General features: G+C 41.8%; 1 protein-coding gene and 1 non-coding gene across 4 annotated transcripts in view; one reads left to right on the forward strand and one right to left on the reverse strand.

Annotated features, from left to right (window-relative positions):
- UBE3D (ubiquitin protein ligase E3D) overlaps positions 1-23,030 on the reverse strand; it is an 83,232-nt gene that overhangs the window by 9,789 nt on the left and 50,413 nt on the right. For 2 of the 3 annotated variants that reach the window (XM_029047695.1, XM_029047694.2), the window contains one exon: positions 18,068-18,253. The exons of the other annotated variant lie outside the window; for it this stretch is intronic. In XM_029047695.1, coding sequence (XP_028903528.1) covers positions 18,068-18,253 — 186 coding nt within the window. The remainder of the gene's footprint in view (positions 1-18,067; positions 18,254-23,030) is intronic. 3 annotated transcript variants of the gene reach the window in all.
- LOC114805786 lies at positions 6,784-6,921 on the forward strand. The gene has a single exon (XR_003753809.1). It is a non-coding gene; the product is annotated as a small nucleolar RNA SNORA7 (small nucleolar RNA).

The following is a 23,030-nucleotide window of genomic DNA, read 5'->3' on the forward strand; positions in this document are numbered from 1 at the left end:
ACAATTCCTGCCTCGAATATGCTCACCTAAATGTGGAGGAAGAATGAGCCAAGTCCTGCAAGTGCTTGTTAGCTGGAGGCGTTGGGGGCTGAAAGGCCACTTGAAAATGAAGAAAAGTAGTTTGGTAAACATGCTCAGTTAATTAGGTGATATTTCTGGACTCTCCACAGAAACCATATTCAGGAGGCCTCAGAGTTCATTTGGAAACACAAAGGAGACAAATGGACACACTTGCACTTCAGGGTGAAATTTCTTCACCTGATGAAGATACTTTTCCCTAAGGAGCAGTATGTTAAGAGCAAAGCTGATATGAGCCGGGCTTAAGAAGAACATCACTTCCTACCCATACCACCACCATACACATTTAATAATAATAACAAAAATATTAATAATAATAGTAGTGGTATTTAAGTGCTTACTTTGCTAAGTACCAGGGTAGCTACGAGATAATCAATCAAGTTAGAAACAGTCCCAGTCTTATATGAGGCTCACAGTCTAAAGGGGAGGGAGAGCAGGTATTGAATCCCCATTTTACATAAGAGGAAACTGAGGCACAGAGAACTTGCCCAAGGTCACACAGCAGGCAAGTGGTGGAGCTGAGGTTAGAACCCAGGTTTTCTGACTCCCAGGTCCTTGCTCTTCCAACCAGGCCATTCTGCTTGATCTTCCCTCAATTCCTCTTTGGCTAATAGGAATTGCTTGTAAGAATGATAGAAAAGTTAGCCATCCACCTTCTCTCATCTAGGGCAAGGCAGGGGTTGGATGGTATTATTCTAATTCATTGGTGAAAAATATGAGGCCTCTCATGGCAAAACACTACCCATTCACCCTCCATCTTTCGAGATCCAAGCCATTTTTCTTAAATGAATTTGGGGTGAAATCCATGGGCTGTAGTCTTTAGAAAGAAATAATCATGGTGGGTAAGGAGATGAAAACCAGTTGTTGACTGGAAGCTCTTCTGCATTTCGAAGTGCTCTGCAGTGCAGAAGGTAGGGAGCACAGAAGGGACAGGAGCGCAACGCTGAGAGGCCTCTTAGGTGACACTGCATCACCTAAATCTTTCAAATGGGTCCATTTCAGGGATAACCAGTACTCCTCCCATCCCCCCCACAAGTTTATACCATCTATACAACTTATCTCTGGGCATATATTCACTTCCGGGCTTCATCCTGGAGGATGTTGCTCCTGCCTAAGAGATTCTATCCAAGTGATGTGTAAGGTAGAATGGGAGTTATCCTACTGCCAAGCAGGACACCCCACAATTTTTTTTTCTGGAGAAGTGATGGACTGTACTGAGCCATCCCAACTCTCTCCCCAGGGTCACTGGCACAATAATAACAATAATAATAATAATAATTGTAGTATTTGTTAAGCGCTTACTCTGTGCCAGGCTCTATACTAAGCACTAGGCAGATACAAGCAAATCATGTTAGACAGAGTCCCTGTCCCACATGGGCCACCAGTCTTAATCCCCATTTTATAGATGAGGTAACTGAGGCACAGAGAAATGAAGCGTCCTGCCCAGGATCACATAGCAGACAAGTGATAGAGTTGATATTAGAATCCAGCTCCTTATGACTCCCATGCCCCTGTTCTATACACTAGACCACTCTGCTTCACAAGTTAAGGGTAGCCTGAAGCTATGGAACAGAGCGACTCAGTCTCCCTCTCTCAGCAACAGACACTTCTCCCTGACTCGGGCCAATCCTCAAACATAGTCCTTAGTTAAGTGCTCTGCCCAAGGCAAACTATCAGTAAATACCACTGATTGACATTGATTGAAAGTTTGCATCATCCCTGTTGGGAAGATCTACAGATTTTCCAGGTCACCCAGAGCAAACACACTCACCATCCTAGAAAGTGGCTGCCAAAATTATATCTGCTCTTTACCAGCCTCTTGGCCCACTAAGACTAAAATTGGAGGACAGAAATCACAGTATCTTTCTTGTGGGCATCCCCCAAGGATGTGCTCTGCCCAGCGTAGGCAAAAAAAAAAGAAAAAACAACAAACAACCCAGTGGTTTTGAGGAGCAAAGGGGTAATAATGCACCTTCTATGTTCTAAGCACTGAAGTAGGTAGAAATAAATCACATCCGACACAGCCCACAAGGGGCTTACAATCAAAGTGGATAGAGCCCCGACCTGGGAGTCAGAAGGACCTGGGTTCTAGTCACAGCTCTGCCACTTGTCTGCTGTGACTTTCTCTGTGCCTCAGTTCCCTCATCAGTAAAATGGGGATTATGACTGGGAGCCTCATGCGGGACATGGATTGTGTCCAACCTGATTACCTTGGACCTACTCCTGCATTTTGAACAGTGCCTGGCAGATAGAAAGCACTTAAATACAAAAAAAAACCCCAAAAAGCAAAAGAATCCCCCCCCCCAAACTCGCAAGCTCCCAAATGCCATTAAAAAAGAATGAGCAGAACTGAGATTACCAGCTAAATCTCTCAGCATTCAGATCTGCAGAATTCTTGATCATCACCAAAACTGTTCTCTCTCTGCTGCCAAGTCACTGTACACAAAGCCACTGCGGGCAGACCTCAACCAGCACTTGGAGTAAAGGTGCACTCCTCAGCTACTGAAGAGCCACCTGCCCTCTCCTAGCCCTTGGGGATAATGTCAAAGAAGCTTGGCAAAACCATTTTTCATAGCCACAGAAGTAGGTCACAGCAAAAACCTTGGGTAAAAAATACAAAGAAACACAAATGCAACTGCGACACCTTCTACTAATTTATCACCCCAGTGCAAGACCCGATCCGTGGCTTCTATATTTCTCTCTAATCACCTCTATTCCTGCATAATAATGTATCTGGCAAGGTATCGGGGAGGGGGAGAGAGAGGAGGAGATGACCGTAAGGAAAGCAAAACTCTCTGGCCTTATGAAAATGCAATGTGTGGGGCCCATTTAACTCAGAGGACATTAAAAAAACCCTTTTGTTTACAAAGTCTGTATTCAAATCGGTGACTAACAATCCGAGTTGTTGAGGGTACAATAAGAGCATCCTCATTTCTGTCTCCTACAGTGTTAGGCAAAGTACCATTGGAACTGGCATCTTTGTGGGTAGGCACACAAAGATTTGTGGGCACCCAGGGAAAGCAAGCCAAAAGCTGGCTCCCCCAGGAAGCCCTTCGAGGTCCAGACTTGAGGCACACAAATAGGGTCACGATCTTTATGGAAGTCAGAAACCTAATTTAAGAGCCCATGTGCACCTTCATGGCCAGATGCCTTCAGAGTATTGAGTGGAGACTAAAGAAATGCAATCTGGGGAGAGCACTTATCTCAGGAATACTGCTTAGAGTAGCTGCACCTCCATCCACAATCACAGTCTAAAAAATAACAGAGTTTGTGTGTGTGTGGGTGTGTGTGTAAGTCTCGGAGGGGGTGGCGAGGAGGGGGAAGAGGAAGGGAGCGATCCCCATAACGCTTATTTGGGGCATGATTTCACTTAAATACAGTCTAAAGGTTGCTTAAAATTTGAAGTTGCAAAGGTGACACCAGAACCAAATCGCCTCACCAGTTTTTCCATTTTCTTCTTTCTCAAGATGTCCCGAAGCTTTTCAAATTCCCGTCCCTTTCTCCAATTAGCAGTCTAGTGCTTTTGGAGCAGGTGCTTGGATCCATTAGACTGACACTGCTTTCTCTCAGAGACACAAATGAAATGTCTTTATGAAGACATGCTTTATCCTAACTACCGATTCTTATTGCCCTACATTTTTTTAGGGCTTTGCTCTGACATTCACATAAAGGCTGAAATTCATTTTTTCAGCTCCCACTCTAAGCTAATACCCTCCTCCCCCCGACTGTGCTTTTCAGAAATGCCTGCCCCCTTTTCTGTCTCTATTCTTGCCACCATTCCTGTCTCCTCAGCCTCAAATACAAAGTTTTCGTCTCATGAGTGGGGAGGCCGTTTCTTGTAACCACCAGCTTAGTTGGTGCATTTAGTGGCTGCAAAATGTATTGCTCGGAAGAAACCCAATCGGGTTTTATTTGGCAAAATGAGATTTTCCACGTCCACTTGATCATCTTTATTCCTTTCAGGTATCATTAACGACCTTCGCGCTTAGTCAACTCTTCTAAGCCCTTTCCTTCCACTCATTCTTGTGGGTCATTTTTCTCTTCGACTCTAACCCTGAAGGACAATTGTACAATGAATAAAGCTGTGTCACAGTTCCCCGGGGATAATCCTCTTCCCTCGAGCTATGAAACTGGAAAACAGTGAAAAGCAGGGGGGGGTTTTGTCCTAGAGTAGGTACGATTACTACAACGTAAAATTAGCTTCGCTCCTCATGAAAGCAGAGTTATGTTCTACCTGAAAGTGCAAAAAGGGATTTGACAAATAGAAATTAAGCATCTCATCAAGGATTTCAAGGAACGAGTTATGTGTAAAGTTCACAGAAGATGGTTCTGTTTTTCCAGAAAGCAGAATGCAAACATAGTAAGTGGTATTTGTTAAGCACTGAACAATGTGCTGGGGTAGATACAGTAGAGGTGGAGTAAAAACAGCCTCTGTCCCACATGGGGCTTACAGTGTAAGGGGAAGGGAAAACTGGCATTCCTTCCTCACTTTATAGATGAGGAAACCGAGGTACAGACGTGTTAAGTGACATACCCGAGGCCACACAACCGGCAAGTAGCAGGGCTGGGATTAGAACAAAGGGACCTTGACTTTCAGGCCCGGGCTCTTTCCACATGCTGCTTCCCAATCTACTCTTCAATTGCATAGGTTTATTTTCCTATGTATTTCCCAATAGTCATGGTCTCTTAATTAAAATTTTAGGGTGGTAATTAGGCATTATTTTTAATGATATTTGTTCAGTGTTTATTATGTGCCAGATACCGTACTGGGCACTGGAGTATATACAAGTTAGATTGGACACAGTCATTTTACACATGAGGTCACTGAGACACAGAGAAGTAAAGTGACTTGCCCAAGGTCATATTGCCGACAAGTGGCAGACTCAGAGTTAGATATTTCAGTTAAACTTCATTCCAAACACCAACGTCATGCTCCGTAAGGGTAGGGGTCATCATATCTATTAGCTCTATCATCTTCCCCTCTAGACCGTAAACCTCTTGTGGGCAAGGAACATGTCTGCCAACTCTGTTGCACTGTACTCTTCCAAGTGCTTAGTACAGTGCTCTGCATATAGTAAGTGCTCAATAAATACCATTGAATGAACTCCCCCAAGGACTCTGCTCTGCGCAGAGTAGGCCCACAATACATACAACTGAATGGTTGATGGTACTCTTCCAAGCACATAGTACGATGTTCTGAAAACAAGAAATGTTCAGTAAATTCCACTTACTGATTGATTGATTTCAGCTCCCGACCCTCAATCGGATTCAGTTCAGTGTTTTGCATCATCTCGACTGACTGAATAACTACCGTTGATTGATCGAAAGGGGCTCAACAAATATCATGGGGTGACATTGGGAAAAGGGCTAAATTCAGGGTTAGATTGTAGACTGTAAGCTCGATGTGGGCAGGGAATGTGTCTGTTATATTGTTGTATCGTACTCTTCCGAGAGCTAAGTACAGTGCTCTGCACACAGTAAGCGCTCAATCAATACGATTGATTGACTATTGCCCTGTTTTTAATACTCTGCATATTTTCTGCTTAGGAGGCAGACAGTTGACCCAAATCTCTCCGTCCCCATGACTGGCTTGGTTAGCAGGAGTGCAGGAGGTGGGTGGAGAAGGAGGACTTTCTCATCCTGAGCCTCGGCTATCTCAGTTATCGACTCTCATCAGACCAACTCCCTCACCCTGCCGCCTGCTTGCCGGTATCTGTTCCAGATAGAACCGCATCCCTAAGATTGATTCCTCCCTAAGATACCTCTGCTAGTGGTTGCTATTCTTGTACTAACTGTTCTTCATGATCCCTTATAATCCACTTTAGCCATATTAAAGCCCTAAGTTAATGCCACACAAACATCATTTCTTGAACTGCCTAGAGTCACTGTGAAAATGGCCAAATGGATCGCTTTCAAAGCTTTATTATCTCAGTCTGGCTAGTTCACTTTCTCATTTTTAATAATCTCCACATTCCAAGGCAGATAATTACATTTCGTGCAACTTGGAGCTTCTGGCTTTTAAAAAAGAATACAAAGGAATACAGCCCACATGCACATTCAGTACCCTAACTCAGAGTACAGACAACTACTATTTCTATGCAGCAATTATCAAAGGTATGTATTGGGCGCTTGCTGAACTGTCATTTCCTGAATAGAAGAACTGCTAAAGACAAAGCCATCAAGAATGAAATAAAAGAACTTAAACACTAGAAACTTTGAGAATTCATGAAGTGAGAAGAATCTCTCCTATAAAGTTAGCATTTCTCTTCAAACCCTGTCTGACTCTCCAACAGAAAATATGCAGCATTCTAGTAATGGGAAAATACAAGCCAAACCTGAATTTAGTCCTTTTTCCAATCTCGCCCCATGATATTTGTTGAGCACCTTTTGATCAATCAATAGTATTTATTCAATCAATCAATGATATTTACAAGGAGCAGAGCACTGTATTAAGCACTTGAGAGACTATGATACAATAGAGTTGGTAGACATCTTCTAGGTTGTGAGCCCGTTGTGGGCAGGGATTGTCTCCCTTTGTTGCTGAATTGTAAGCTCTTAGTACAGTGCTCTGCACACAGGAAGTGCTCAATAAATACAATTGAATGAAAGACACGATTCCTGTCCTCAGGGAGCCTAAAGTCGAGTTTTTCATTTGTAACGTATGTTATTACTATTACTACTATTATTAATACTAGTACTAATCATCCCCTCTCAGGGTGAAACCTGGAGAGTTCCCAGTACTCTACCAGTCTCGACTACAGAAGGGAGAGTCAGGCAGAGGCCTACCCATTCCAATCCTAGCTTGGCCAGTGGCTAGAGAGTGGAAAGCCATCTGCTACAAGTCAAAACTCACCTGTGCTGGGCAGCAGCGGCAGAGGAGAGAATCAAGGGCAAAGATTCAAGTTTACTGCACCAAAAAACCAATGGTAAACTGCTTCCATATTTTTACCGAGAAAACTCTATGGATCCACCACCAGAATGATTGCAGATGGAGGTGGGGCGTTCTGGGAGAGAGGAATCCATGGCGTCGCTATGGGTCGGAGACAACTCGACAGCATAAGACATAAGTACTAGTCATAATTGTTGTATGTGTTAGTGCTTACTACGTGTCAAGCACTGTAAGAGGGGATTGGGAAGGTATGAGATAATCAGGTTGGACACACAGTCCATGTCCCTTGTGGGGCTCACAATCTAAATAGGTAGGAGAAGTGGTATTGAATCCCTGTGGGCTTGTCCTCTAGACGGTAAGCTCATCGTGGTCAGGGAATGTGTCTGTTATATTGTTGTGTTATACTCCTCCAAGCGCTTAGTACAGTGCTCTGCACACAGTAAGTGCTCAATAAATATGATTGATTGAAGTGATTTCACACTAGTTCCTCAGGAGAGTGCACTGGCTGAATAATTGAGAGGGAGACCCCGACAGAGAGCATCAGAGCAATGTTAGATGGACCTTCCCCTGCTGCCTCTGTGAAGGAAGCTCCTGAGCAATGTTGAGACTTTGTTGCTCCCAACTGGGTCCCAGAGAAGTATGTCTCTGATAGAAGGTGTGCTCCTAATAATAATAATAATAATTATGGCATTTAAGTGCTTTCTATGTGCCGAACACTGTTCTAAGTGCTGGGGTAGATACCAGGTAATCAGGTTGTCCCACGTGGGGCTCACAGTCTTAATCTCCATTTTACAGATGAGCTAACTGAGGCACAGAGAAGTTAAGTGGCTTCCCCAAGGTCACACGGCAGAAAAGTGGAGGAGCCGGGATTAGAACTCGTGTCCCTTGACTCCCAAGCCTGTGCTCTTTCCACTAAGCCACGCTGCTTCTCTTATGCAAATTTACTTCGCTGTTCAATAAATGCACCTCATGAATCAGTTTCACATCCTGCCATTTTAAAGCAATGTTATCTAGTGGATAGAGCATGGGCCTGGAAGTCAGAGGTCCTGGGTTCTAAGCTCAATTCTGCCACATGTCTGCTGTGTGACCTTGGGTAAGGCACTTACCTTCTCTGGACCTCAGTTACCTCAACCATAAAATGGGGATTAAGACTATGAGTCCCATATGGAACAGGGACTGTGCCCAACCTGATTAGCTTCTTTCTACTCCAGAGTTTATTAGGGTGCCTGGCATGTAGTAAGCACTTAAATATCAATAAAACAACAACAATGATGACAAAAAACTGAGTCAGGGAAGAAGTAATCCAGCCACGCAGATTTGCAGAGCCTGAAGTCCTGGCATCCTATAAATCCCAAATTCACCTTAGTCTGCTTCCAGTTGGAATTCTCAGCCTTTCATTGTCTGCAGTTAATAAAATAGGAAAGCCTGTAACAAAGTAACACTGCAGCTGGTGGCCCTTTTTATCTGAAAGAAAATCACTTAATCAATGTATTTACTGAGTGCTTACTGTGTGCAGAGCCCTGTTTGGGAGAGTCCAGTACAACAGAGTTGGTACCCATGATCCCTGCCCACAAGGAACTTACAGTCTATAGGGGAAGACTGACATTAAAATAAATCACAGATAGGGGAAATAGTAGAGTCTAAAGATATAATAGTGGTATTTGTTGAGCACTTACTATGGGTCCAGCACTATTCTAAGTCCTGGGGGAGACACGAGTTTATCAGGTCAGAGACAGTCCCCGTCCCATATGGGGCTCATAATCCAAGTAGGAGAGAGAACGAGGATTGAATCTCCATTTTACAGATGAGGGAAACTAAGTCCAGAATCTCGGACTCCCAGGTCAGTATTCTTTCCACTATGCCACGCAGTTTTACTACATATCTATACTCTATATAAGGATATACTCCAACTATCTGCTCTCTATATAAGGAAGAAAGTTCGCTTCGGGAGACACAGCAGGCTATATTTTAGTGGGCTTTTGCCCAGTGACTAAAAATGATAAAAACTACTCTCACCAATTCATACCCGGAGGCTCTCTCGCTGATGACTGCAATTTAACAAATATGAAGAATAAATACCTCTGCTCTCTGATTATAGTCCTTAGAAAGGTAGCAGCCCTGGGCAGAGTTGGTACTTGATATGACTGAAAAATTGTTCTGTCTTTGTGGTGCTGCTTTAATAAGATCGAGTCTTTTGCTGGGTTTCCCTTGACTCCCATTTCACTGTACACCTCAGTCCCTTGAGGCAGCCTCGATGCTGGCAGCTTTTTTTTAACTGATTATATTAACCCTTCTTTCCTGAAACAAATGTTCTTCCAACTGTTATTCCTCACTAAAAGGGATTCCTCCCCATACATTTATCCTCTTTCAATAGGAAGCAGCATGGCCTAGTGGATAGAGCACGGGCCAGGAGTCAGAAAGACCTAGGTTCTAATCCCACCTCCACCACTTGCCTGCTGTGTGACCTTGGGCAAGTCATTTCTCTTTGCCTCAGTTACCTTACCTATCAGATGGGGATTAGGACAGTAGAACATGGACTGTAGAACAGTGTCTGACACATAGTAGTACTTAAAATACCATTTAAAAAAATCCACAATCTTTGTGCCCGCTGAATTACAATCCACCCCTTGAGCATTTTTAAAAGACAAATTCTTCAGGATAGGCCGGGTCCATATGCAGGAAATGAAGTGGTCTATTCTAGAGCCTGGATCAACAAGTCAAACTCAAAGTAAGCAGAACCGAAATAGGTTAAAAACCACGATGACTCACCCACCAGCTGTCTGGTGGAGAGGTTCATTTGCTCTTGTCTCCTGAGCTTTCAATGATTCTCTACATTTGACCCTTTATAGTCACTGCTTTGGTTCAGCTTAGGAAATGGCGGCACCTTAGTAAAACGTAAATGCTACTTCAAGTGAGAAGGAAAAAATAACTGCGCAACTATCTGAGCTCCCCAAATTAATATGGCATGAATGAACCAAACCATTTGAACAAAATGAAAAAACCAATGAGTCGATGTAAGTGCTGAGGTATCTGCAAATGGTAAAAGAATAAGAAACGCTAAATGGAATGCCTACTTCTCTCATGCTTTTCCCCTCCACCATCCCTTTCCCTGAACTGCCTCCTCCTTGTCCCCTTTTTTTCTTCCCTCCTCCCTTGCTGCTCCACCCTACTGAGGCTCCATTCCCAGTTCACCTCAGCACCCAAAATGTGAAATTGGCACCTCCTATACTATGGCATAGTTTTATGTTTCTGGTTTTTGTGCTATCAGTTTTTCAATAATTTCTCTGCATAGTTCTTAAACTAAAAACATACTCCTTTACAAAGAACACTATATTAATATAATTCTTAGGCTAAAATTTCATTTATTTCAAAGTCAGCAAATTCAGAATTAATGTTCCCATAGAAAACTTTGTTATCTCTCTGGGTGCAGCAAAATTTGATAGTTTTCACAATAATATATAAACATCAGTTGCATTATATTCATAATACGGCATTATGGAATTGAATTGCCATCTAGAACAGTTACTCAAGGCAATGTTTAGTTTTTATTTGTTTATGTTCAAGTTTAGCATAAATCAAGCACAAAACTAAAGAAATGGAATCACGGTCTTCCTAGCCTCACTGTATTACATTGTCACTGAATTGGGCTAGATTTGGTGGATAAACTAAGTAAAAATGTTCAGCTTGCAGAGAAATGAATTTATTAGAGTCGGCTACCGATTTAGTAGAACTATGGAGCAGAAATTCCTAAAGATAACATCTAGTCACTTCTCCAGCCTAACCTAATGGAATAGATCCCCAGGATACCCATATGGGATGGATACTTGTAATTAATTTAAGTAGGCATTAGCTACTGTGAAAAACAAAACAAAACTGGAAGTGCAGTTGCTGTTAGCTATGGCAGTAGAAATGGCAGCTTTTAGTGGGAAGTCTGAATGAGACAGTTGTGTGTATTCAGTGGGTCTTTGATACCAGCTTCATTCATTTATTTTAAGAAGTAATGTTGATTCTAACTGTTATAGTCCAGGAATGATTCATTCTGTTTTTTAAATCTCCTCACCTTTTCTGCCTCACCTTTAGCAGGTATGAAGAAAACTCTAAAAGGCAATGCAAATATTTAAAGTCAACCCTTACTCTTGGAATCAGAAAAACAAAGCCCCCCCCGCCGCCCCTGTCAACGATTAAGGAGGATGGGAGGGCAGGTAAGAAGATCAATGGAACTGAATTTGAGAAAGAGATTGTGAGCTCCGTGTGGGACAGGGACTGGAACTGTGTCTAGAGAAGCAGTGTTGCCTAATGGTCAGAGCACAGGCCTGGGAGCAGGATAATCCTGGGTTCTAATCCCGGCTCCACTACTTGCTTGCTGTTTGGCCTTGAGCAAGTCACTTCACTTCTCTGGGCCTCAATTACCTCATCTGAAAAATGGGGATTTGGATTGGGAGCCCCATGTGGGACATAGACTGTGTCCAACCTGATTAGCTTTTTCTACCCCAGAGCTTAGAACAGTTCCTGGCACATAATAGGTACTTAACAAATACCATTTTTTTAAAAAAGTACTTTTTTTAAACTTTACATTTATAATGGTTTTCATTGTGAAGTGGAATTACTGTCATATATATCGATGACAATAGTGGTTATAATACTGCTGCCAGACATGTTTATACAAAAAAAAGCACCTGACAGTAATATATGAATGTTCTATGCTTACAACTATAAATACAAGGTTAAGTTTACTTTTCTAACTGAAATGGCACACTTAAAGGTCCTAAGGCTATTTGTTGTCAAGTGGAGTGGTGCTGGGGCTAGATACTTATTATTTTTTAATGGTATCTAGATAAATCGGGCTCAAAAAGCAATTTGGCCTGAAATAGGAAGATATAATTGAGGCCACTAAGTGCATTTCTAGGCTCAATTATCTGGATAATCACTGTGTGTCACCTCCAGCAGGAAAGCAACTGACTGACAGGCATATGTGGAGAGCTGCTTGGAATTCAGCTGCTAATTCCTGTAGACTTGAAGCTCTTTGGGGCTGGGACTGCATTTACCAACTCTCTGTTATTGTATTTTCCCAAGTGCTTAGTACAGCGTTCTCTGCCCACAGTAAGTGCTCAATAAATACGACCAATTATTGACTGATTGAAAAATTTGGTCCATAAAATTCATTATTCGAGAGGAAAAGTCAGCCATCTTAGAGGGTGCAAGCCCTAATCATGAGAATGCATGTAGGAAGAGCAATCTCCATATACTATTCCCGCAGGCATCTTTGCTGACCCAGACAGAGGCAGAATTTCAGGACAAGTGGACAATTAGTGGCTGTTTTTAAGTGCTAAAAAAATTTAGGAAAAATCAAATGTACAAATATCACAGTTAGAAGGATCAATCCGGCTCCCACTGAGTAGTATTTTTAAAGATTTTTTTGACCCTTTTTAAAGAAGGACTATATGCTGTGTTTCAATGGAGGCCCTGACCCCTCTCCTTCCAGGGGAGAAATGTCTGCCTGGGACGCTTGCCCTGCCCCCCAGGCTGAGGGAAAGAGACCCTGCCATTTTTTTTTCCTCATTTTACATTTGTCCTCCGACGATTCTGTTCTTCCTGGTGGCAGCCATCAGACATACAAATCGATATGTCTTCAGGATGGGGCCGTTAAATGACCATTCTCCCCCCTCCAGGATGCTGGCTCTAAGACATGCTCTCAGGTTTTCAAATAAGGAAGCTACTGGAGAAAGCAAGAGAAATTTTGTCTGTCTGAAATAGAGCAGTTTGCTTGCCTTGCTTCCCTCTTACTTGTCACTGCATTTTTGGCACAAAAGCCTGAGAAAATAAGAACTGGATTTTGAAACGACCAAGAACCCGGTGAGCAGGTGGTCTAATCTACCCAAGAAAAAAGGAGCCATTGCAAATTCTGCACATAGAGAATGGCATTTTGGTCATCACCATTAAAGCTAATGGGTCCCACGAAGGCAGCAAAAAATCAGTCTCATCAATATCAAGATCTACGGCATCCCTGTAATGCCAAGCAAAAATGTATCTCCTTGGCTGACACAGATCAGTGAACTGAGCATTGGCTCTGAAAGTGCATCCGATCTGTGACCATATTAATCCAACCCATTAGCTTCTTCGGGAAGGGAACAGAGAGACTAGCGTGAGGCTGACGGAAACGACTTGGATAAAGACAGCGTAGCTGAGGATTTCGCTCACAAAATCCAGGGTCCAAACCTCTTCTCCCAACGGGGTTACTGACTTTCCTTGTTGCCAGGGTAACAATTCCTGGAGTCTTTTTTTTTATGGTATTTGTCAAGTACTTAGTACGCGTGAATCCACAGTCTAAATAGGAGGGAGAAAAGGTATTCAATTCCATTTTACAGATAAGGAAAATGAGGCCCAGAGAAATTGTGATGCGTTCAAAATCACACAGCAGTTAAGTGGCAGAAATGGAATTAGAACCCAAGTCCTCGGACTCCCAGGTTTGCGTTTTTAGGCATCTTTGGGAGAAAATGTACTTACAGTATACTTGATTAACCAGGTGCTGCACATCGGGGGTGGATTGTCTGACAGGCCCAAGCCAGAGGTTAGACTGCATAATGGACAGTGAACTGGATACCCAGTTGTCCTATAATTTGACCTTGGGTAAGTCACTTAACTTCTCTCTGTCTCAGTTTCTTCATCTGTAAAATGGGGATTAAATAAGCACCTGTTCTCCTTCCCATTGTAGAACCATATTATCTTGTATCTACCTCAAGATTTGGCATATAGTAAGCACTTTACAAACACCATCATTTTTACAAAAACACATGACTTGCGTCCTTGCAAAATCCATAGTCAGGAAAACCTGTGTCATAGTATTGACTCACTCTACTGCCATACACATGCTCACAACCCTTTCTTCTGATACTGTGTCTCATTGTATTGTTGGCAACCCTCTCATAATTCCCTGTCAATCAGTCAAATTTATTGAGAGCTTACTGTGTGCAGAGCACTGAACTGTCAGCTTTCTAGCCAAAACAGGAAGCAAACACCAATGTTCTGGCAGAACTGAGCGTTCCTGAAGTAATTCTTCCTGGGGGAAAGAGGAACAATGTTGTGAAATCTGGTTAAACCAGCTCCTGCTATTTCTTTACTGGCATGATTTATGAATGTGCCACTCTTAAAATTCCGACTCCTCATTTGCACAAAAGGAATGTTCTTCCTGGAGCATCATTATTAACAACAGCAGTTCTGTTCTGGACAGATTCAAACACATCTACAGATAAGGAACTGACAAAAATCTATCATTGGTTCTGCACTCGTTATTACAAGTATGAAAAAGAATTGTCACTTGTCTAGTACTTGGGATCCCTGAAATGGAGAATTCTATTATCAAAATTATGGCAATGAAATAGTCTTCTAAAAAGTCCTTGAGTTAACTCAATTCCAAATGGGCTCATTAAATATTTACGACTCAAAAAACCCCGAGGCCAAATGTACCATATTAAACTTCAGCTTTATAGCATTCTACATTGCGTGACCACACCCCCACCTGATCTAGTAAAATTCGCCAACTTGAATCTACCTGGTACCTCAAGATGGGTGAAACCAGGAGCAAGGAGATAAAAATGTATAATTCCTTAGGCGCAAGTAGCAAGAAAAATATGGAATAAACAAAACTACTGGAAGGTTGTGCAAAATTTCTCCATCTCCCCAAAACTTTATGGTAGAATACAGTTAGTTTCTTGGGAGGGACCAGATCCTGTACATAGCAAGCAACCTCTTCTCTAATTCTCTCATAATCCCTATCAATTTATTATCAGAATTAGTTGGGAATCTCCATTAAGAAAGCCTGCAATTGTATTTTCCTGACCACTGGCAGTTCTTAAATGACGTGGCCAAAACATCATGGCTTAGTGGATACAAATCAGGCCTGGAAGTCACAAGGACCTGGGTTCTAATACTGGCCTGCCACTTGTCTGCTGTGTGACCCTGGGCAAATCACTTCACTTCTCTGTGCCTCAGTTACCTCATCTATAAAAAAATGGGGATTAAGACAGTGGGCCTCACGTGGGACATGGTCTGCATCCAATCTGATTAACTTGTATCTACCTCAGTACTTAGTACAGTGTCTGGCAAATAATACCATTAAAAAAACACACACACAAAATAAAGCAGACACTAAACATGGTGGTTTATACTGTATATTCCAGTTCAATAGTATAGTAATTCTATAGTAATGGAAACTGTTCTGCTATAGGGTGAATGGGAAGTCCGTTAAAATTCCATTTACACACACACAGACCATTAAAATCCCTTGCTTAAAACTTAAATTACTTGCAAATTTTACATTTACTTTTAAAGTTCTAGAAAGTATCTTGGGAAACCTGAGAAGGATATTCTCTCTAATAATAATAATGACTGTGATATTTGTTAAGCATTTACTATGCATCAAGCCCTACTCTAAGTACTGTGGTAAGTATGATCAGATCTGACACAGTCCCAGGCCCATGTAGGGCTCCCATTTTAAGCAGGAGAGGGCAAACAGACATTGATTCCCCATTTTACAGATGAACTGGAGGCACAGAGAAGTTAATCGATCAAGTTGATTGATAAGTGACTCGTTCAAGGTCATACAGCAGGCAAGTGGCAGGGCCAGAATTAGAATGCAGTTCCTCGGACTCCCAAATCCGTGTTCTTTCCATTAGGCCCTGCTGTTTCAATCTCCCAACCCATTTAAACATTCCAAGGATGAAATTATTAAGATGAAACAAAAGAAACAAGAAAAGTTTTCACTCCATTACCATCAACAATATATAGTGAGTGACAACTCTGTGCAGAGTACAGGCCTAAATGCTTGCAGAATCTGTCCTTAAAAGATGTAATTCCTATCCTTGAGGACTTTACGAATTAATAGGGGCCTATCAGTTGTCTGTTGATGAAAGGAGTATAAGGTGTCCCCCATTAGATTACTGTATTATTCTAGGAGAATCACTATATTCTGAATGTCTTTATAGAAACTTAAGCAGAAATGATTTACAGCAGTAATTAAAAAGAAAATTTCCTGAAAAGTAACCAACTCTCATTGGAGTAAACACTGTAAGAAATGACACAGGTTGGAAAGGTCAATGGAACTCCAGCCCAATTTGTAAATTTTCCTTTAGAACAAAGTCAGCTCCTATAAATCCTTTATGATGGCAGCCAGAATGAGGACTTCCACAAGGACCATTAATCATTTCTAGCATTTAAATATCAAAAATATACATCTGAACTTGAAAAATTCATTCTATTATCTCCTTCGAAAGAGATAACCGTGAAACTGTAAAGTGTCGTCCAAGATTCCAGCCCTTCCTTAGATGGCACTACAGATGGGAATGCCAATTGTATTTATAAATTTTGTAAATTTTCTAAAATTATATGATTTTTCATTTCAAGAGAAAAGTCTACACAGATTCTGGTTTCAAGTGTAAGATGAACAGGGTTGATGATGGAACATGAAAAGGGTTTCTCTCTGCCCTAGATTCAGAGGTGACTATTAAGAAGGTCCCACAAGTTTCCTGAAGAGGACAACCAGAAACGAGGCACATTCCCTGTTGAAGTTCCCTAAGAGAACAGCCCAATCCATAAATTGGAAACCTAATCCAATATGGCAGAAGACCTGTTACCTGTACACAATGAATTTACAGTCAGGGGGTGGGGGGTATCTAGCCAATTGAATTAAGCCTGTCCTTCCACCCTGGCAACACAGCCAAAATGTGGCTAACCCAGGGGAGAGTAGGGTTGAGTAGCTAAGAGTGGGTGGGTTGAGCAGTGAAACAAAATTGGAAGGAGACAAGAGAAAGCAAGTATGAGTGGGTGGGAGTGGGAGGAATGCTAAAGTAAGCTACTAGAGGATGCTAATAATCTGTTTAAGCACCCTCAAAACAGAGTGCACAGAAGCTAGCATGAATCTGAAGATTAATGCAGTTCTCTTAGTAGATCCTGATTTGTGCAATCGGTCCTGAATTTCCAATTGCTGTTTCGTGGTAACTTTGCACTGATAAATTAGAAAAGATCTTTTAAACACCTGCTTCAGGGCACACTCAGCAACCTTATTAAGCCCTTAGCAGAGTTAGGAAATAATGGATTCATTTGCTGTATCTCTTTAAAATGTTAAAACGGAAATATATTTGGTAATCAGGAAACACAGCAGAAACAAGCAATTGAAAACTCCTAAATGTAAAAGCTTAATTCAGTTTGTTATGCTTCTGATTGTGCAAAAACACACATTCCATTTGTGTTTCTAATAAATACATTTTAGCATATGTAATTAACCCTACCGCTTATCAACAGCAGCATCAACAGCATTTAGAGGGCCCGGTCCATGTGAGAGGAATTCAATAGAAGTTAAGGCCCCGGTATTTAAGAAATTTACTAACTAATGGGGAAGATGAGTGAATCAATCAATTGGCATTTATTGAGTGCTTACTATGTGCAGAGCACTGTACTAAGTGCTTGGGAAACTACAATACAACAGAATTAGTGGACACATTCCCTGCCAATAAAGAGCACTGTACTGCATGCACAAGGCATAGTACTCAGCCCAAGAAACAACATCATGCTCACAGTGAAAACTGCTTTTTCCACAGAGTCACTTGATTGATTCCTCAAAGGCCTAAACTAAAACACTCCCTCCAAAAAAAACTACCAAAAAAAAAAAAACCCTTTGTCCTGCAGGCTCTCTGCTCTTGCTGCTGATAATGAATATACCTAAATTCCCCCAATAAGAGATAAAATAGTCTAAAGATGAACCCAGGTTAAAAAACAATGAGACACTGCGAATATTTCAAAATTAAATGTTGGATGGGCTGTGACATCAAATACAATTTCCCTTCAATTTTATACAACTCTAAAAAAGGACAAGAACCCATAATCCATGCAGTTCTATCAGTTATGATTTTAGTTGATGAACTGAACAGCTAATATTTGATATCCAAGTTAAAATGCCGCTACTTCCACCATGCTGTTGTTGCAGAATGTGTTAAGTGGCCCGTAGATCATCATAAAAATTCAATATCTAAGACGTTTTCTTCCCTGCCTCTCAGAGCCAAAGAAAAGAAAGATACGGTTGGCAAAACATAGCACATTACTTGTCACCTTAAAGCGGCTCTCCTTTATGCTAAAAGCATCAAGTAGCAGCACGTTTGACCATCCTAGGTTGTGAAGCAGCAGCCGAACGGTTCGGTAGACATCGGATAACTCAAATGGATGCCAACTCTCAAGACTTGTCACTTTCACAAATGATATATAAGGGCTAGTTCCACCAGCTAGTAAAGCATAGAACTGCCAGGAAGAGAGCAGAAACATCAAAAATAAGCATTAAAAAAGCTTTCTGTTATTTAAATGAGTTCAACAACAAGGGCAATGTCGAATACATGAAACTGTGGGACCATAAAATTGGTCGTTTGCCTAATAAATTAGTAAGAACTATTCTGAAATTGGGTTTCCAACTCTTCAAATGGCACTTCAGGGCACATCCTTTTGACGTTATGAATAGATACACTCTACTTCAATCCAAAGTTCTTAAACATCTGAATGCAAAATTGGACTTTTAAATCATGCCAATGCCATGCAGAGCACCAAGAGTTTCCCCCTTTGATTGGACAGGTCCAGAAACCAAATTATTTCATATGAAAGATACTAGAACACCAAACCAGCTCAGACCATCTGGTCCCAGGAATATTAGCTCTGATCTATCTCACATATTTGCAGGATGTCAAATTCAAATGATTTCAATTGTTTACAATGTGAGCCCTGGTGTGGAACAGGGACTGTTTCTGATCTGATTATCTGATTACCTAGCATGCATTTAGCTCAGTGCTTGGCACCTAGTAAGAGGTAAATACATAAGGTCATTAACTAATTATAGTCACCCTTTAAATGGTCACCTGCTCACGGGCTCTGAATGTGTAAGGACTCCACCTAGGAGGGTACTGAATCAATCCATCATACTTACTGAGCACTTAGTTTGTGTACAGCACTATACTAAGTGCTTAGGAGAGAACAATACAGTTGGTAGACATTTCCTGCCCACAAGGAGCTTACAGCCTAGAGGGGAGGGGGGATCATGTGGAAAAAATAACTGGCACAAAGTAGGGTACACATTCTCCACCCCTCTACCCGTTGGGAATTTCACAGGGGCAGATAAAGGAGCAGGGACCATTTTCAATCTCCAACATCAGTGCCAGAGGCGCTTGGGAGAACTGGGTAATAGTGGCCCTTCTTGTCATCCATCCTAATGTAGACAAATCATCCAACATCCTTAACTTTGCCCTCAAATAACTCTTCATGGCCCTATCATTCAAGAAGCCATTCAACCCTTCTTGCCCTTTCACATTCCTAACTTTCCCCTTTTAATATCTTACTAGCTTGACTTTTAAAAAACCGATTATTGACTTCTCACCCAGGATTCTATTCGAACCCACTCTGAATCTTCTTGAAGTGACAATCCGGGGCACTTACGCTCCTGGGGGTGATTTCTGATGCATGCCAGAAGGCACACTGTCCCTCTTATGGGTGAATCCAGAATCCCCTGACAGCTCACTGAAATCATCTTTATTTTGTGAAATACCAGAGCTGGGTTGTGCCTAGAACATCTTTCAACATCATTAAAGGTTGATAAAGTGAGAAAATGACTTCCCCCTAGTTCTGTTCCCTTTTCCCCACTTCCCCTCAATAATCACATCCCTCTAATTCAGGAGCAATTGAGGAGCAGCATGGCTTACTGGAAAGAGTAAAGACCTGGGAATCAGGGAGCTGGGTTCTAATCCCGGCCCCGCCACTTGCCTGCCGTGTGATCTGGAACTTAACTTTTCTGTGCCTCAATTTCCTCATCCGTAAAATGGGGGGTTTGATACCCATTCTCCCTCCACCTTCGACTGCGAGTCCCAATTGGGACAGGCACTGTGCCTGACCTGATTCCCTTGAATTTACTACAGGGCTCAGTACAGTGCTAGGCACCTAATAAGCAAAGAGATCCTTCAGTGAAGTTTCTCTCCTGACTCAAAGGGAGGAGACCTTAGTTGTCTTCATTCATTCTTGCCCTCCAGCTGGAATCTCAGAGCCCAGAGCAACATTTCCTGAATAGAAGACTTAAATGCAGGAGGCCACACATTCAAATTTGAGTCTGATGGGAGAAAAAAGCTTGGTCGTCAACATCTCTGGGAAAGAAATCAAACATTCCAGCTTGGAAAAAGTTTAGTATTTTTCAGAGACCCATGTAAAGATATGGGTTTAAATTCAGATGCTGTTGGGTGATCTTTGGCAAGCCACTTAACTTCTCCATGCCTCGGTTTCCTCATCTGCTAAATAGGGATAAGGTAATTGTTCTCCCTCTTACCCTGTGAGTCCCATGTGGACAGGAACTGTGTCTACCTGCGTATGTAAACTCTTAGCACAGTGCTTGAAATATAGAAAGCACTTAAACATACATTTTTTATTACTATTACTAGTTTTTGCAATAACACAAAAAATATGGTGAGTTCACACCTGGAATACAGACATGTACCAAGTTATACCCACCTTGGGAATACAACCTGTATGGTTTGCCACCTTAAACCACGGACATGTTCGACAGGCCCTGGTATCCCAGCATTAAATCCCTGGGTTGAGATTAAGCAATCAGCAAAGAATGGGTTTTGGAAGGAGCTCTGCCCACAGTGTATGTCCAATTTTTAAGGCATTGAAGTTGCTGAACTAGAGAGGCGATTCAATTTAGAAATGGAGGGGGCATGGATAATGGATAATTGCAGCTCATTCAGAGGAGTGATTGTCCAACAAGGACCTCATCAAACTCTGACAAGCTACCGCTTCTCTGCACGATGCCAAAAAAGATGAAGAACAAATTATGGTTTCTCCACCACCAGCTAAAATCTTGGCCCAGTGGAAAAAGCATAGGCCTGGGCTTCAATCTCAGTTCTGCCACTTGCCTGCTGTGTGACCTAAGTTACTTAACTTCTCTGTGCCTCAGTTTCCTCATCAGTGAAATGGGGATTCAGTACCCATTCTCCCTCCCCCTTAGACTGTGTCCGACCTGATTATCTTGCGTTTACATGCTTGGCACATAGTAAGCACTTACAGATGACCTCAATTTAAGAGGAAGACAAGAAGGCTGCCTTACACCTAAATTGGACACATTTTTCACTAAAGTTTGAAAACTATTATCACAGTCAGAGTTGGAAGCAGCATGGGCTAGTGGAAAGAGCATGGGCCCGGGAGTCAGAGGTCCCGGGTTCTAATTTCAACTCTGCCACCTGTCTTCTGTGTGACACTGGAAAAATCCCTGAACATCTCTGTGTCTTAGTTCCCTCATCTCCAAAATGGGGATTCAATACCTGTTCTCCCTCCTACTTAGACTGCGAGTCCCATGTGGGATCTGATTAATAATGTTGGTATTTGTTAAGCGCTTACTATGTGCCGAGCACTGTTCTAAGCGCTGGGGTAGACATAGGGGAATCAGGTTGTCCCACGTGGGGCTCACAGTCTTAATCCCCATTTTACAGATGAGGGAACTGAGGCACCGAGAAGTTAAGTGACTTGCCCAAAGTCACACAGCTGGCAAGTGGCAGATTAGCTTGTACACACCCCAGAGTTTAGTACAGTGCTTGGGACATAGTAAGCACTTATATAATGGTATTATTATTAAAACAATGAACAAGATTCTACTCTCTGCAGCCTCCTATGTAGCAGCACCATTCATTGACAATGTACTTGGTGTGGTTGATTGTTCAGAGAAACAATATCACATGCTCCCTGCCCACAAGGAGTTTACATTCCAACAGAGGGGACAATCATAAAAATACAACTAGAAGGATCAAAAATAAAGTACACATATCTAAAAAGCTTGGGCATTCCCAGTGGAAATTAAATCAAAAGTTGGGATGAATGAATATTATATTGATGATGTAATCCGCTCATGGACCGATTTGCCATGCCAACACCAAATTATACAATGTGCCGCTGCATTTTTCTGTTTAAAAAACACCCGAAACATGCTCTTAAAAGGAACAAAAAATAAACATCTACATCCAATTCCTTATAATCTTTACTAATAAAGAAATGCCGAATACAAGCTGCTGTAAACTGCATAGTGAGAACAACATTTGGCTTCTCTAAAGGTTGGGGAAAGAGAAGATTATCAGATTGTGACTGCTGATGAGAAACCTTTAATCCAAGAGATGACTAGTACTGCATCCTTGCTTCCTTTGCTGCTCAATGAGAAAGAGAAGTTCAGTTTATCTGCCAAGAAGGAAGAGTGGCAAAACCAATTCATTTACTGAACCTAAGTGGTGAGAGCAGAGCATTGTTCTTCTTCTGCTCTAAAAATCAAGTCACCTTGGAAAATTAGAGACAGCACTTCTGATATAAATGATAATTAAGCCATCAAAACACGTTTCAATTTCTTCAAAATTCTTGGGAAATTTTAAAGCTGAATAGTTAAGGACCTACTACTACTAATAATGGCATTTATTAAGTGCTTACTATGTGTCAAGCACCATTCTAAGCACCGGCATAGATAAAAGTTAATTAGGTTGGGCACAGTCCCTGTCCCACATGGGGCTCACAGTCTAAGTAGGAGGGAGAGATGCTGGCACCCTCACATGACTTATGCTGTTAGATAACCACTTCCTTTAGGGGTTTGGCCTGAACAGACAGTAGGTGACCTGAAGACTTGAAATCGTTATGAGTGCAAAACACATCTTCATTAATACTTTGCCTACTTTTCTTGCATACCTGACAAAATAAAGTGAGTACCCTGTATATGAAAAAATACTAATCCCGCCTCTGCCTCTTGGCTGCTGTGTGACCTTGGGCAAATCGCTTTACTTCTCTGTGCCTCAGTTATCTCACCTGTAAAATGGGGATTACTACTACTGTGAGCCCCATGTGGGACAGGGACTGTGTCCAATCTGATTAGCTTGTATCTATCCCAGTGCTTAGAACAGTGCTTGACACATAGTAAGCACTTAACAAATACCATCATTATTATTACCTCTAGTTTGCAATAAATGATCAAACGAGTATTATAAAAGAATGAACGAGGCATCTCGAATAGACTTCT

This window comes from Ornithorhynchus anatinus, chromosome 19 (genome assembly GCF_004115215.2).
Source record: "Ornithorhynchus anatinus isolate Pmale09 chromosome 19, mOrnAna1.pri.v4, whole genome shotgun sequence".
Lineage (NCBI taxonomy): Eukaryota > Metazoa > Chordata > Mammalia > Monotremata > Ornithorhynchidae > Ornithorhynchus > Ornithorhynchus anatinus.